This window comes from Lycium barbarum, chromosome 7 (genome assembly GCF_019175385.1).
Source record: "Lycium barbarum isolate Lr01 chromosome 7, ASM1917538v2, whole genome shotgun sequence".
Classification (NCBI taxonomy): domain Eukaryota; kingdom Viridiplantae; phylum Streptophyta; class Magnoliopsida; order Solanales; family Solanaceae; genus Lycium; species Lycium barbarum.
The window spans coordinates 92,115,797-92,129,733 of NC_083343.1; the positions used below are offsets into that span (position 1 = coordinate 92,115,797).

At 35.1% G+C, this 13,937-nt stretch overlaps 1 protein-coding gene across 9 annotated transcripts; it reads right to left on the bottom strand.

Moving 5' to 3' along the window:
• Positions 1 to 682: 682 nt before the first annotated feature.
• Positions 683 to 7,762, bottom strand: LOC132603558 (transcription factor BEE 1-like). Of its 9 annotated transcripts, none has more exons than XM_060316687.1 (11): positions 7,516 to 7,762; positions 7,099 to 7,160; positions 6,790 to 6,904; positions 6,552 to 6,712; positions 6,092 to 6,255; positions 2,952 to 3,547; positions 2,272 to 2,391; positions 2,083 to 2,148; positions 1,616 to 1,684; positions 1,449 to 1,526; positions 683 to 964 (listed from the first exon to the last, which is right to left on the bottom strand). In XM_060316687.1, the coding sequence occupies exons 6-11, from the start codon at positions 3,327 to 3,329 to the stop codon at positions 830 to 832; spliced, it is 846 nt and encodes a 281-aa protein (XP_060172670.1). In that variant the 5' UTR covers positions 3,330 to 3,547; positions 6,092 to 6,255; positions 6,552 to 6,712; positions 6,790 to 6,904; positions 7,099 to 7,160; positions 7,516 to 7,762; the 3' UTR covers positions 683 to 829. The 9 variants fall into 9 exon arrangements, with proteins under 9 accessions (XP_060172670.1, XP_060172674.1, XP_060172671.1 ...); XM_060316691.1 differs by lacking the exon at positions 6,552 to 6,712 and adding an exon at positions 5,902 to 5,973 and having other exon boundaries at positions 2,952 to 3,236; positions 6,768 to 6,904; positions 7,516 to 7,756; XM_060316688.1 differs by lacking the exon at positions 6,552 to 6,712.
• Between the last annotated feature and the right edge of the window lie 6,175 nt (positions 7,763 to 13,937).

Sequence of the window (13,937 nt, forward strand, 5' to 3'; positions counted from 1 at the left end):
AGCTATAACTTGAATCAGACATTGCTACTGATACTGATAAGAGAATGAAATAACTGTGTTGCATGTCTAGGCCATATATACTTCATGTGTTGAAATGGAGATGAACTGGTGAGGAATCTTGTTATGGGTGGTATTAGTGTGCATGCATGCTCATTCCCATGCAGGAAGTCTCAACATGTTCAACAAAGCTTCAACATTTTCCAGGAAATGGCAACAGGTTGGATCAGTGACCATTAGAGCAAACATAGCATAGTAAGCTGATACTGTCCTAGATGTCTGAAGAAAATTCACCTGACTAAAATCCATACCACCTGGTGAGAACTTGGAGGTGTGAAAAATGGATGCAAGTCAAGACTATAGGACCTCTAGCAGCTTTATTTATGTTTGATGTTGTAATGGCTTTACTTTTATGCTCTTGCTTTTTTTTTTTTTAATCTTTTTTCATACTAACCAATTGGTTAGTTTTTGTACAGTTTGTTTGATTTCTAATAAAATGCCACCATTTTGGTGGTTTTTATAAATTTTAAAAAAAAAATATCGGTTCATGTGCTCAAATAAGTGGAAAATATACATTTTGTAGAGACATGTCTTTACCAAGAAGAGGTCTATTTGATTGTTGCTATAATTAAGATGTCTATTGGTTGTTGATGCTAACTTTTAGTGTCTATCTATATATAACGTCTTTGGTGAAATTCCAAACACAAAATTGTATTCTGAGACTTAATAAATGTATATGAGTCCAATTTCTCAATGCATGTGTCCAAAAATTACAAAGGTATGCATAAGTGGGATATATTGATCAGAAAAGGGAAAATTGCTGGATGAATCTTTAGTTGTTGTAAGACAACTTGGGATAGCAGTCAAAACTGTGGTCAATTAAGGGGCCAGCTTGATTAGAAGCCACCCCTTCATATCCTTCCTTCTTTAGCTTCTGCATAATCTGTGCTTCATATGCCTTTGCTCTCTGCATCATAAAATTCAGCTATTAGTTTAAAGTTTCATACGGCATAAAAATATTTATACAATAAATCACTTATATTTGTCCTTATGCCAAGAGTCTACCGGAAATAGCTTATCTACCTCTCAAGATAGGGGTAAGGTTTCTATACAACCTACCCTTTTCCGACTCCACTTTGTGGAATTTCACTGGATATGTTGTTGTTGTTGCAATTAAATCACTTACAAGGTAATTACAAGTTCATCTCTATCACAAGTATTACCAACAACCTAACATGTTAAAAATGGAAATTGTTGCTATCACATGTCAAATTACACTAATACTGTAAATTATTTTTACTTTATCAGTGTATATAACTTAAATTTAATCCTACTTAATCTTTGGCCAATGCATATTAGAAATTTCTCAAGTGAAAAATATACTCATGAGTAATAACAAAACTGTATTTAAAACTAAAACTACGTGAAAAACAAGAAACTATAAAGACTACCTGCATCGTCTGCAAAATTTCTGTCTCTGAGTTGACGTCATAATATGTGCTGGCCGCAGAAAGCTTCATGGAGAGGAACTAAATCCAACAAATAGAATTGCAAGTCATTTTTTTTTTTTTGGGTCAATCAGAAAATGTCTTATAGACTTATACTGATTTCAACTTACCTCAACTTGATTTTGCAAGGATTGCAAATAGTTAATTATTTCATCCAGCATTACTGCCATGCCCATAGACTGCAATTTGATTAGAATGGAATGTTATTTCGTTAAAAATTTAAAATTCTGTGTGTTTATTTCTAAGAGAAATAATATACTAATGTTCAACAAAATGACATTGTATTGTTAAAAGATAGTCCTTCTGTTCCAATTTATATGACATTTTTCGCTTTTTGAGAGTCAATTTAACTAAACTTTGAAGTTAAATTGGATTAGATTAACTCAACATTTTAACATTAAAATTTATATATTTGAAAACTACATCAGAAGTACTATAAGTTGCAACTTCTCATATCAATTTGGTGAAAAAATACATCTTAAAATGTTGGTAAAAGTTTATGCAGTTTCAATCTCAGTAAGCGAAAAGTGCCACATAAATTGGGACAGAGGAAGTATATATGGAAAAAAAAAATTACGTTGTAGCATCCTGGAACAATGTCTTGCAAACACCTAAGTCTTTCATTAATTTTTCCTCTTCTAACCTGAATCAGAAAAAGAATGCATCAGTCATTACAAGTTCATATGTGGAAAAAAAATTGCAGACAATGAAAAACTGAATTTACTAAGAGAGAGAAGCAGAAAAAAAAAAAAAAAAAGGAAATTACCCTTTCTGCTAAACTGTGACTATCAGTTGCTTGGCCTCTCTTGACTCTTACATGCACCACCTGCCTTAATTTCTCTTCTTCCTTTTCATCACTCTTTACTCTCTTTCCTTTTCCTTTACTCTGTGAATATGAAAAGTGAGCGTATCAGTGCCACTTATATATTATTAACTCTGGCAGAATCTATATGGTCCACAGAGAGTAATAAAAATAAATGTATATTAGTGAAAATAAATATATACTAGTAAAACTTCTAGTATAACGGCAAATGTGACTAAAAATTTTCTTTAGGTGGGTGGTCCGATTCTCAGCTGTTACATTCTTGTATTCGTTTGAATTTCTTGGCTTGTTTGGTTGCTGGTTAGAGTTATACAACTATTAATAATGCATGGATTAGTTATGAATTGATTATGCAGAAATTAGTTATTCATGTAATTAGTTAGTTATTCTATAAATAATAAATAGATTTTCTCATAACTTATACATGTATTAGTTATATAGAATTATAAATTGGTAACCAAACATCGTATTTGGTGTACTGAATTTTATAGGTAGAATTAAAATGCTATCAAACATGGTACTAGTCATGCTGAATTTAATATACATGAATAATTCACCTTCTAACCAGCAACCAAAGGATCCCTTACTACATACAGAGTACAAAGAATTCAAGAATAACTTACAGTTTTTCTTTTGGTCTCACTCCAAGAAACTGCAGGGGACGAGTATGCGGAGCTGCTTTCTGGGGTCTCTATTGTTTTCCTCTTCTTGCTTTCATTTATATCATCTCTAGCTAGAGCTACAGTATTCTTGTCATCTTGTTGAAAATTTCCAGGGAAGTTTTCTGTTAAACATACTTGAAATTCAGGGGCTTGGTTGAAAATGTGTTCATGGGAATGTCCAAGAAAGCTCTGAAAATTGACGTTTGACATCTCCAAGGAAGTGGGGTTCAGGTTTTGCAAAGGAAACTGGTTATGGAAATTCAAACTTGAGTCAGTGTTGAATACAGAGAATGGTGGATTAATGATTTGCATATCTGGATTGAAATGATGAAGAGCCATGACAACTTTTGTATATTATACAAATGCTGCTCACAAGGGATGTTTAGCGTATGTTTTCTGAAGATAAGATAGGTTGTGACTCACAAATATATATAGAGCATGGGCAAAATTGAGCATGGCTTATGTGAATTTCTCAATGTTCTTTTTTATTAATGGATGGAATAGTGAAGTATTTTGAGGATGCCACTTGGAAGTTTGGGCTTCTGTTGTTTTGTTGCCTATATGGACCATATTCAGGAGATATAACAATTTCATGGACCCTCCATTAGTAGTTGGCTTTCAATGAGCAAATATCATTTAAAAATTAAGAAAAAGAAAAAAAAAACTGAAGGTCATAAGAAATTGCCGAGGTATATAATGTTTAAGTGGCATTTACGGGCATCGAATGAGGTATAATAATGATATTAAAGTCACTCTTTTTATTACCTAAGATATTGAATTAGATTTAACTTTTTAATATGATAGCTGAAAAAGTATGGTTCGAATTTCATATCATAAACTACCACTCTACAGACAGTGAGATTAACTTAGTTTAGTTTCTTCTTTTACTTTTGAAGTCAGACTAGAATTTGTGCCTTTTGGATCTCGAGTTGAATTACCATAGTTAGATCATAATAAAATCATTTAAGTTATACATATATTTATAGTTTGTTGAATTTTATACTCTTTGTGTAATCTATCATGTTAATGTTATAACATATTATTTACTCTTTATTCTAAAATATTAATCAATGCTATTAAATAGAATTATCTGCAATTATTGTTTAAGTGGTCTGATTAAATAAATATTCTTTTATCGTGCATAAAACTTAAATCTTAATTAAAAAAGGAAATTCTAATTAGAAATCTTGTCAATCTTCCTGCAACTCCATATAGCCTTAAGGTCCATCAAGGTCTACTTGCTGTCAAACAAATAGTTCTATGTACTTGGTTCAGAAAAAAAAATTAAGCAGTCGATCTTAAGCAAAAAATTAGATAAAAATATTTCATTTCTAAATGTTTAAGCTTCTATATGACACAGTTGACACCTTTTGAAAGAAATTATGTGCAAACGATTAGCATGTGTAGCTGCAGTTTGGTTAGTTGGTCTCTATACTTCAATTAAAATTAGTGTGGTATGAGTGGATTTAATAATCCTAAAACTGGAAGTAAAAGATAAGCCATTAAGAGATTGAGTGATCCGCATGCACTTCATTTGGTTATAAATAATCAGAATCAAATTAGTGGTTGATTTGGTGATGAGATATTCACCCCCTTGGAATTAAGAAGAATCATTTATTAAGGCGCTATCTCATTGCTCCTTCTTGATTATCTCAATATTAAGGAACCAGCTTAATTCAGAGTTAGGTGAGACCATTATAATTGATTACTTTGTGAGAGTAAGAAGCAATTCATACTTTTTTCCCCTAATATTAAGAGTTTGTGATTTTTAAATTATACTTCTGCAAGCTGCAAGGTTTCAGTGTAAGCTTCAAACACCAAAAGATGCAATTGTTTGGAAAAGAGCGGAAGACAAAGTAGAAGCACAAAAATGACTCCAAACTGAAACATGTTAATACATGTAACTATGAATAACTTATATCTGTCAGGTGGACAATTAACTGATGAGCTAAAAGTATAACCTGTGCTAAAATAACCTCCGCTAAAATTAGCTTCATCTGGCACAACTTTTTTTAGTTTCCAATAGTGAAGAACATGTCAAATGACTCTCAATTCTCAATAAAAATTTCGAGAACTCAACTTTCACAATTAGCAATTCGACCTCTTCATATAAACAATTCGAAGCCCCAACTCTTTTTCAGAATTATCCTCTGTTAAATCATGCTTAACACAAATAAATAATTCACATGTTTTATAACAAAGGTAAATTATTTGAACCGCTCCTCTTAGTGTCTCTACTTCCCCTTTACCTTATTTACCTTTTTTCCTGATCACTCACTCTCTAAAACCCAGTATATCACATCTTATAATCAAAGATATGAGATTAACAACTCTTATCTTATTATTCTTATTGAATAATACGGAACATAACCTTTCACCTTTTATTTTATTCTATTTTAGTTACAAAACGAAAACCAGCTACATCCTAAGTGGCTCATTAGGATATTGTCTTGGACATTAATTGACTGATGCTGAAGAAGAAGCCTTCAATTTGTTGAGCTATAATGGGCAATATAATAGTACTTCAATTTCTGATTTTTAAATTATACTTCTCATCTTAACCTCCCAAAATTTCAGTTTTTAGATTGTTATAAAAGCACATATGATCATGTTGAAACATAGAGAATGGAAAAAACATTTACAACATGCTTAAATTCATCGATCTTCTTCACGAAACTTGTCCAGGCAGGAGCACTTCATGAATTATCGAGCTAGTGCCTAATGTTCTCTGTGTGTGTGTGTGGTTGGGGGGCGGGGGGGGGGGGGGGGGGGGGTGTACATCCTTTTTGTATTCTCTTGTAGCTTATATCACTATTATATGAATATTAGCTTGTATTAGGCATCCATCACATAAAAAAATCCAGAGCTTAAACATCTCAGAGCGAAGTATAGGATTAACTAAAAGACTAACTTGATTTTTGGTAAGACCCACAATGAGTGTTGAGTTAGGATGTCAACAGCAAAGGTAAGGCTTCATCAAGATCTATGGCATGCAGATGTCGAAAGTTCATGAAGATTTAGTAAATGATATAAAATTATGTATAACTTCCTCCAAGGAGTTCTCAGAGAACAAAGAGTACCAACAATATAATTAAAAATACCTGAAATGATTTATACACCTGCTGCCCATCTAGATATCTCTTTTCTGTAAATATATTTTGGGTTAGACAACCATCAACAGCCAGTACGCAACAAAAGCATGCTACTTCATATAGTACAATGCATCCCAAGGTAATCTTTCAAGGCCAAGAGGGAAAAATATCATCTGCCAAAACCAAAGTTGCAGTACGATTACATTAAATTTGCCTTTTTTATGGTCAGTCCAAACCAAATAGTCGTCATTTTCATCCACGACAACAACACATCTTGTTTTTATATGACCATTAGAAAGATTGTATGCATTTGTACTTCTACTGACCAATATATGAAATGAAAAGAAATCAATAAAATTTATTATCTATACCTAGCATTTAATTAAATACTACAGATATAAAAATGTAAGAAAAACACATGATATAAAGCAAATCATTATCAAAATGAACTTCAAACTCAAAAATTCACCTTCACAACCAGATTTAACACTCGATTAAATGAAAGTCGAGTGAATTAAATGGATTTTTCAACGGCATGCCTATAATTTTCACTTCATCTCTCATATGTGCACAATTTGTATCATCAAAGGTTCTGGTTGCAGAACAATAGATGTTTATGTTATAAATCACCTTTAAAAAGAAAGAAAAAAAATTATTAGGCTGTTTTAGGCATATCTTCAAACACCTTGGCTGCATCATTTCATTACATTTTTTTTTCGGGTGGCAATTCAATGTACTTAGTGCTATTGCACTTTGTGTATCTGAGCAGAACATCTTCATAGACGGGTTAAATTAATAACCACATACATGTACATAAACCACCTAAAAAATTCGGAAAAGAGGAAAATCAGTTACATGTTAATGAAAAATGCAAAACCTTAATACACTGAATTTAGAAGAAAAATAAATCAAAATGCAAAAGGAACTTCATATGCAAATGAATGTGCTAAATCAATTGAACCAAAGGTTTACAAGCTCATCAAGAAAGAATAGAAGCAAAATTTAGTAGAACTCACAAATATTCTCTTTCCTTCGTCTTCAAGCTTTTGGTTGTATCTCAGTGTATTCATAGATGTTTCTGCATGTACACATAAAAAAACAGAGGATAATTAAACAGCATAAACAAACAAAGTTGAACACCAGAAACAAAAGATAGACAACAAAACAGTAAAGAACAGACGAACAAAAATAAAAAGTAAAAACCTCAACCAGAACGGTACAAATTCAATGAACTGAAAGTGGAAACGGTAAAGTTAATCTGCAACACAAAAGAGTTTGAAAACAAAATAATTCAAAGTAAAATTCCTTTCAGCCTTGAGACCATGGAATTATTGTTAACAGCTAACATCTAACAGATAATCTAAGATTTTCACTAAAGTGCCATCATCAATAACCAGGTACATTAAACATAGAAAATAATGCAGAAAACTCACTATTGAGAAATGACGAAATTAGCATAGACTTGGAACTAAATGGAGAAATCTCAAAGAAAATGATTTCAAGGTCTCTGAGTCTGAGAGGAGCATAGAAAAGGAGAAGATTATAGAATTTTCTGGCTTGTACTACTGGAGTGGAGAGAAACAATATGGGTTAATGGGGGAAAATATACGTGTTAAGAAAGGAAGAGGATGAAGGAGCCGATTACCAATTTACCCCAAAAAAGGAACTTACAACTCCAACAAATTAACTGGTCTAGGTCAAGGGTATAATAGACAAATAGCCATGGAGTCATTTAGATAAATGAGCCAAGTACAATTCACGTTGAATTTAGTACAACACCTAAGGGCTGTGTTCGTCCCACTCCACTCCCATTTCTATATAGTAGATGAACAGATAGTAGTTAGCGCGCACTTGGTGCCATGGAGGCTTCCGTGTGATTAAAATGCATGTCCTTGGGTTATCGTCAACCTTTGTACTCCCCGTCTTCGTTCGAGGACGAAGGATTGGTAAATTGGTATCTAATGTAACGATCCGTTGGGTCGTTATAGTGGTTTTGACCTATGTATCCTTGTTTACACTTCCCAAGAGTCCCGTTAGTACGATCTATGACTTAGTGAAGTCATTGGTTTGGTTCCCGAAAGGTTTAATTGTGATCTGAGTTATTGGTGGAGGAACTAGTTAAGTTAGCGAGTTAGAGTTGACTACGGTCAACGTCGGGTTAGGATGACCCCGTGTCAATATTTTGGAAGTTCCAACATATTAATATGATGATTTTGAACTTGTCCACAAGTTTTGGAGAGGTTCCGAAGAGTTTCAGATGGGTTTGGGTTTTGTTGTGCTCGTTTTCGATGTTTTAGCCATAGGTCTATGGATAGAAATGGCTCCAGATAGATCAAACGACATTTGTTTAGTGTGAGGTTTGAACCATTAGATCTGTATCGTAATTATGAAGCTATAGCAAAAAGAATCGTCGCGTTTCGCCTCCGGATGACAGAGCTATGCCCTTTTTCGTTCGAGTTGTTCCAGCAGGCCCGCCGGCAGTGGACCTATGGCCGCTATAGCTGGTCTGCTATAGCGACCCACTGACCGCCGCAGCGACTGACAGGGGGCAAAAAGCCTTAATTTTATAGTTCAACTCCGAACCATTACCCCCAAGACCCCAAAGTCAATTTTCAAGAGAGAAGGAGGCAAACTTCATTTCATTTTTTGGTGAAAGCATCTTGGAGGGTAAGTCCCCACCTTTATTTGTCTCTTTTCCTTTCTTCTTTAAGTTCCATGATTATTTTAAGGTCCATCAATGGTGGGTGAAAATCCTAGAATCCTAGAATTAGTAAACCCTTAAATAATTGGTGGGTTGTTGATTTTGTTGTTGATTAATCATCTAGGAGTATGGATTATCACTTTCTAGGAAGGGAATTTGTTTTCTATTGGTTGAAATTTCATGTTGATACTTAGGGTTCTATAAAAATGGAAATTTTGTCCTAAAATATGTTTGAAAGGGTAAATTGATTAGAAACCCGAGAATTGAAGGTTAATGATTGTAGAGATAGAAGTTATGATAAATTCACCATTAAAGGATGGTTTCATCCATTGAAAAGGGTAGAAGTAAGTGGGTCTTCTTCTCAAAATTGTTGTTCTTGTTTAAATACAAAGTTTGTTGCTTACTTAGCATCATATTGTTAGACTTTGACCGTCATGAGATGCTTCGAAAATAGAAGACTCGTGTTATACCCCGTACTTCGCACGTTCGCATATGTTGAGAAAGTTGCGACAAGTTAAGGATGAGGCCATATCTTGGCCTTGTTTGATACATAAGTTGGTTATGAAAATTTTGGATGTGGAAATATGGAAGGAGGCCAAGGGCAAAATTGGAATTTTGGAAATTAGTTCTGTGAATTACCAAGTGTGATCCATCACTAGTTGGGCTCAAAAAAATAAGAAAAGAGGCCCAATGTTTGGAGGGTGGCCGGCCATACACTTATGGCCCAAGCCCATGGAAAATTGACCCATGTGATTAATAATAAAAGGAGCTACAAGTCATCATTTTAAGAAGTTTCAAGACTAATCAAGAAAACAAAAGAAAGAGAGAAAGAGAAGGTGAGGTTCGGCCATAAGAAAAAAAAGGGGAGAGAAAAGAAAGAAAAATTTTTGCCCTTCAATCTTTAATCCAAAAATCCTAATTTTCTTGTATCTCTACTAAGCTCAAGATTCTCTACAAAGTGGTATAATTATTTTGGCAAGAAAGTGACTTTGGTGGCAAGGAGAACTTATTGGAAAAAGTAAGGATTTCTTGTTTCTTTTATGTTATGGAAGATTTATAGATGTTAGAGTGAGTAGAATTGAATGGAAATCATGGAATTGTGATGTGGTGTGTGTGAGCCGTGTGTATGTGTGTGGCCGTGTGACACCATTCATGAAGGGAGATAAATTAAATTTATTTAGTATGTTAATTGTGTTGTTATGGCCTTGGAACGTAAATAGAAGATAAATGGTTCTTGTTGTTATGGAAGATTTGTTATAAGGTTGTTGTAGGAAAATATGCGACTTTATTGTAGTTTATGTAAATATGGAAATGAAAGTGGTAAGGTGCAAATTATGATTGTTATTAATGAAATTGGAAGGTGAAAATGCATTGTGAATGTTTATGTCGAAGGTTGGAAGTTTTGGATGAAGTATGGTTTCGGTGGAATTTTTGTATACTTTGTAAGAATAATGTGAAATGCTTCCGAATTGCATTTGAATGGTTTTGAATTAGCGCATGAATATGAAAATGTTGATAATAGCTTGGAAGTATGAAGTTGGAGTAGAAGTTGTGGCATTATGAAGAAAGGAAGACTGTTCATGTTAGAATGTGTTTTGTAGTAATTGTTGATGCTTTTGATATTGTTATGGGTGTTGTGTTGATATTTTGAGCCGAGTTATATTCTCGGGGCGGCGAAATTATAGGGGAAATGCTGCCCAAAATTTTGTAGACAAGTAGTGAATTAAAGATTCGAATGCTAAAAGTCTTACTATTGACATTTGGTAACTGTGACCAAACTGTAGATTTTGGCGAACTTGAGATTCGATTTCGGAGACGAGTAGGAAGCGGAAAAGGTATGTGAAGCTATCCCTTTTCTTCTCTTGGCATGTCCTAGATGTACTAGGTTTGAGTTTGAACCTCGGGGATCATTCTACTCATAGAAATCCGAGTTTACTTTTAGCACTATTTTATTCAGTGAAATTGAATTAGAAACTTATGCTTTGTTGAAAAGAAACGTTCAAACATTCATAACTTTCGTAAATATGATCGAATCACCCCTAAGCTTTCATGGTTGATTCCATAAGGTCAAATGTCTGTAAAAATTTGTTCGCCGCCTCGACTTGGACCGAGGTGGGCCCACTAGCCCCGAGTCTCCTTCGTTGCCCTAATTGACATAACTTTGTACGATATCGGAAAGAGACTTTTGCTTATAACTCTAGCCATTAAAGAATAATGTTTTGATTACTCCGTGATATTCTGATTTACATTTTGAACTATGAATACGATTTCAGAAGTACTTTTGTGAGCTAAACTCCGTATTGATCAGTTGTCCGGACTAGTTGCTTAACGGGTGGTCATATGATTTATCCAGTTTCATAAATGTTTTGATATGTAAATTGCATTAGTTTCCGCACTACTCTGCTCGTGCCCATTATTATGATATCGTTCGCCGGTTCCCGGGCCGGTTTGTGATCGTGCGCACTATGATAAATTCGGCAGTATGCTGTGTTACGGTTCCCGAGACCTCGCCATAGGGCCGGGTTCCGTTTATGGAGTTATGCTGTGATATGGCTTATGATATGTTTGATGATATGATATGTTGTGTTCGGGGTGTACGGAGATTTGAAACCTTCTGGAGTTATGCTGTGTTGTGGCACCAGCGTCGGAGTGGTGACCACGTTCCTGAGCCTTATGCATGATTTATGTTTGCATTATGTACATATGTCTTCAGTACAGGTTTTGATATATTGATCCGGTATTTTCTCTCTGTACCCTTCACTTCAGTTATGGTTTGGATTTCTGTACTTTATGCTTTACATACTCAGTACATCTTTCGTACTGACCCCCCTTTCTTCGGGGGGCTGCGTTTCATGCCCGCAGGTACAGACGCACAGTTTGGTGATCCACCAGTTTAGGACACCCTTTTTTGCTGTTTGGAGTGCTCCTCTCATTCCGGAGCCTACATTTTAGTATATATCTTCGTTCGTTGCATATGCGTATATTTGTTCAGGGGTACGGCGGGGCCCTGTCCCGCCATATGTTTCGGTTGGTCTGTTTAGAGGTCTGTAGACGTATATGTGGGTTGTGCCTACTTCTGTACAGGTGTGTTTGTATGATCCCACTCCCCATGGCAGCCTTGCCGGCGTGCATTTGTATATGTTTTGGGCCGTTGCGCCATTTGATAGCCTTGTCGGCTTCTGATATATATATATATATATATATATATATATATGTGGTTGTGTTTGAAATGTGTCTGAGACAGTTTGATATGATTTGTGGCAGCGTGTGATATTTGTGCCCGTATACGCTATTTGTATGTGATTCGGAATTGATGAGTGTGTTCGGGTGCCCAGTTCGGGCACTAGTCATAGCCTACAGAGTTGGGTCGTGACAACTAGTGTGGAGCAGTTCGTGGCTCCTATTCTGTATTCGAGGTAGGTTACGGCTTACTTTAGTTAGAATTTGATTAGCGAAATGTATGTATTGTGCAGAATTGACGGAATAAAGCATGATTAGGTCTTCGGACATGGTGTTTATACATATATATATAGGTTGGTATGACTTCTGATTTTGGGGGCTCGTCTCCATTACGTTATGTACTGAAATATGAGGTGTAGTTGTATTCATACTGTCGTGATTTGGGATGGATTTATATTAGGTTGATTGTTGTTGATGGTGGCTTGTTGCCCTGTTATTATGATTAGACTTATTGCCTAAATTGTCGTGATGTACTCAGTTCTCTCTTATTATGACACATATTATCGGAGAAAGGAAGGATAATGAGTTTAGGCTTGAATTGTGATACAAACTTATGACAGTCCGTAGATGAAAACTTGATTTATGATTTACTGTTAATGATAATATATAGAAAAGTGGAGCTTCTTGGTGATACGAGACTTAGTTGTGAGGCGTACTTGCTACATGTGGAAGTAAAGAGGGACATAGATTATTATGTTGGTTGAGAGGGTCTGTATGATTCATTTCATGCCAGAGTTGATCCAAGTCTTGATATGACTTGTGGCATGATGTCTTGTGTTTGACATTGATATTGCTAATTGTTCATAATTCATACATACTAATGAACTGGAATACATTGAGACATACATTTTGATGTGAAATTAGTGAATAAGTTAATATAATCTTCTTATTGAACTTGTGATACTATTTGATACATGGTACTTCATGAATTGATCATTGAGAGTGATGTGGCAGTGTTACTATACATATGAAAAGGCACATTTGACCGGGGGTGAGGATGTGACCTAGTTGTGAGCTCGTGGTCCGAGGTTCATTGAGTGGTGCATGATGTGGATCCGCGTCCGAGGTTCTTTCCGAAGCGGAGGATTTATGGCTCGGGTCCGATGAATATCCGGAACGAGTGGTACATGGACACCATGGGTCCTCTGCAGGTCATGACTATTGAGAAATGACATCAGTTAGCAAGTGTGTACAGTTCGAGTGATTGGCCAGTGCATTGCATTGTATTGCACATCATCATATTTTGCATTGCACATCATTACATTTTATTCTGCATTATGCTCATTTGTTTCTGATTTTGGTATGCATGTTGAAAGTCTATTGTGATATAAATATGACCATTGACTGAGTTAAATTGTGGATTTGTGACTCTACCTAAGGACCGGACTTGGACTTGTGATTATCAGGTGAGATTATTGAAGCTTGACATACTTGTGGTTTAGAAGCTTCATATTAGGCTGTGACTCTGTTATGGGATGTTCTGTGACTTGGATTTGAGTATTAAGTGCCTATATGTTTATCTTGTTGATTTTATACTTATATACGTGAACTAATCTTAGTCGACCTATGATGCTTACCAGTACATACTGTTTGTGTTGGTACTATCTTGCTGCATCCTTTTTTAGTGCAGATTGTGTTCCAGAGATTTCATCCAGACTAGATCTCTAGCTTGAAGCTAGTTTGCTCGATCAGATCCGAGGGTGAGCTTCTACCCATGCCATGCCACCTGAAGATCTCTCTTTCCAGATGTCTACTTTCGTTCCAGACATTATTTGTTATTATATTTGATATATATTTCATTATTTAGACATTGTTGGTTAGAGTCCTTGTACAATGACTTTAAGATTTTGGGGGTGTAATAGTTAAGACTTCCGCACTTATATTAATTATTATTTATGACTTCGTCAGACTATT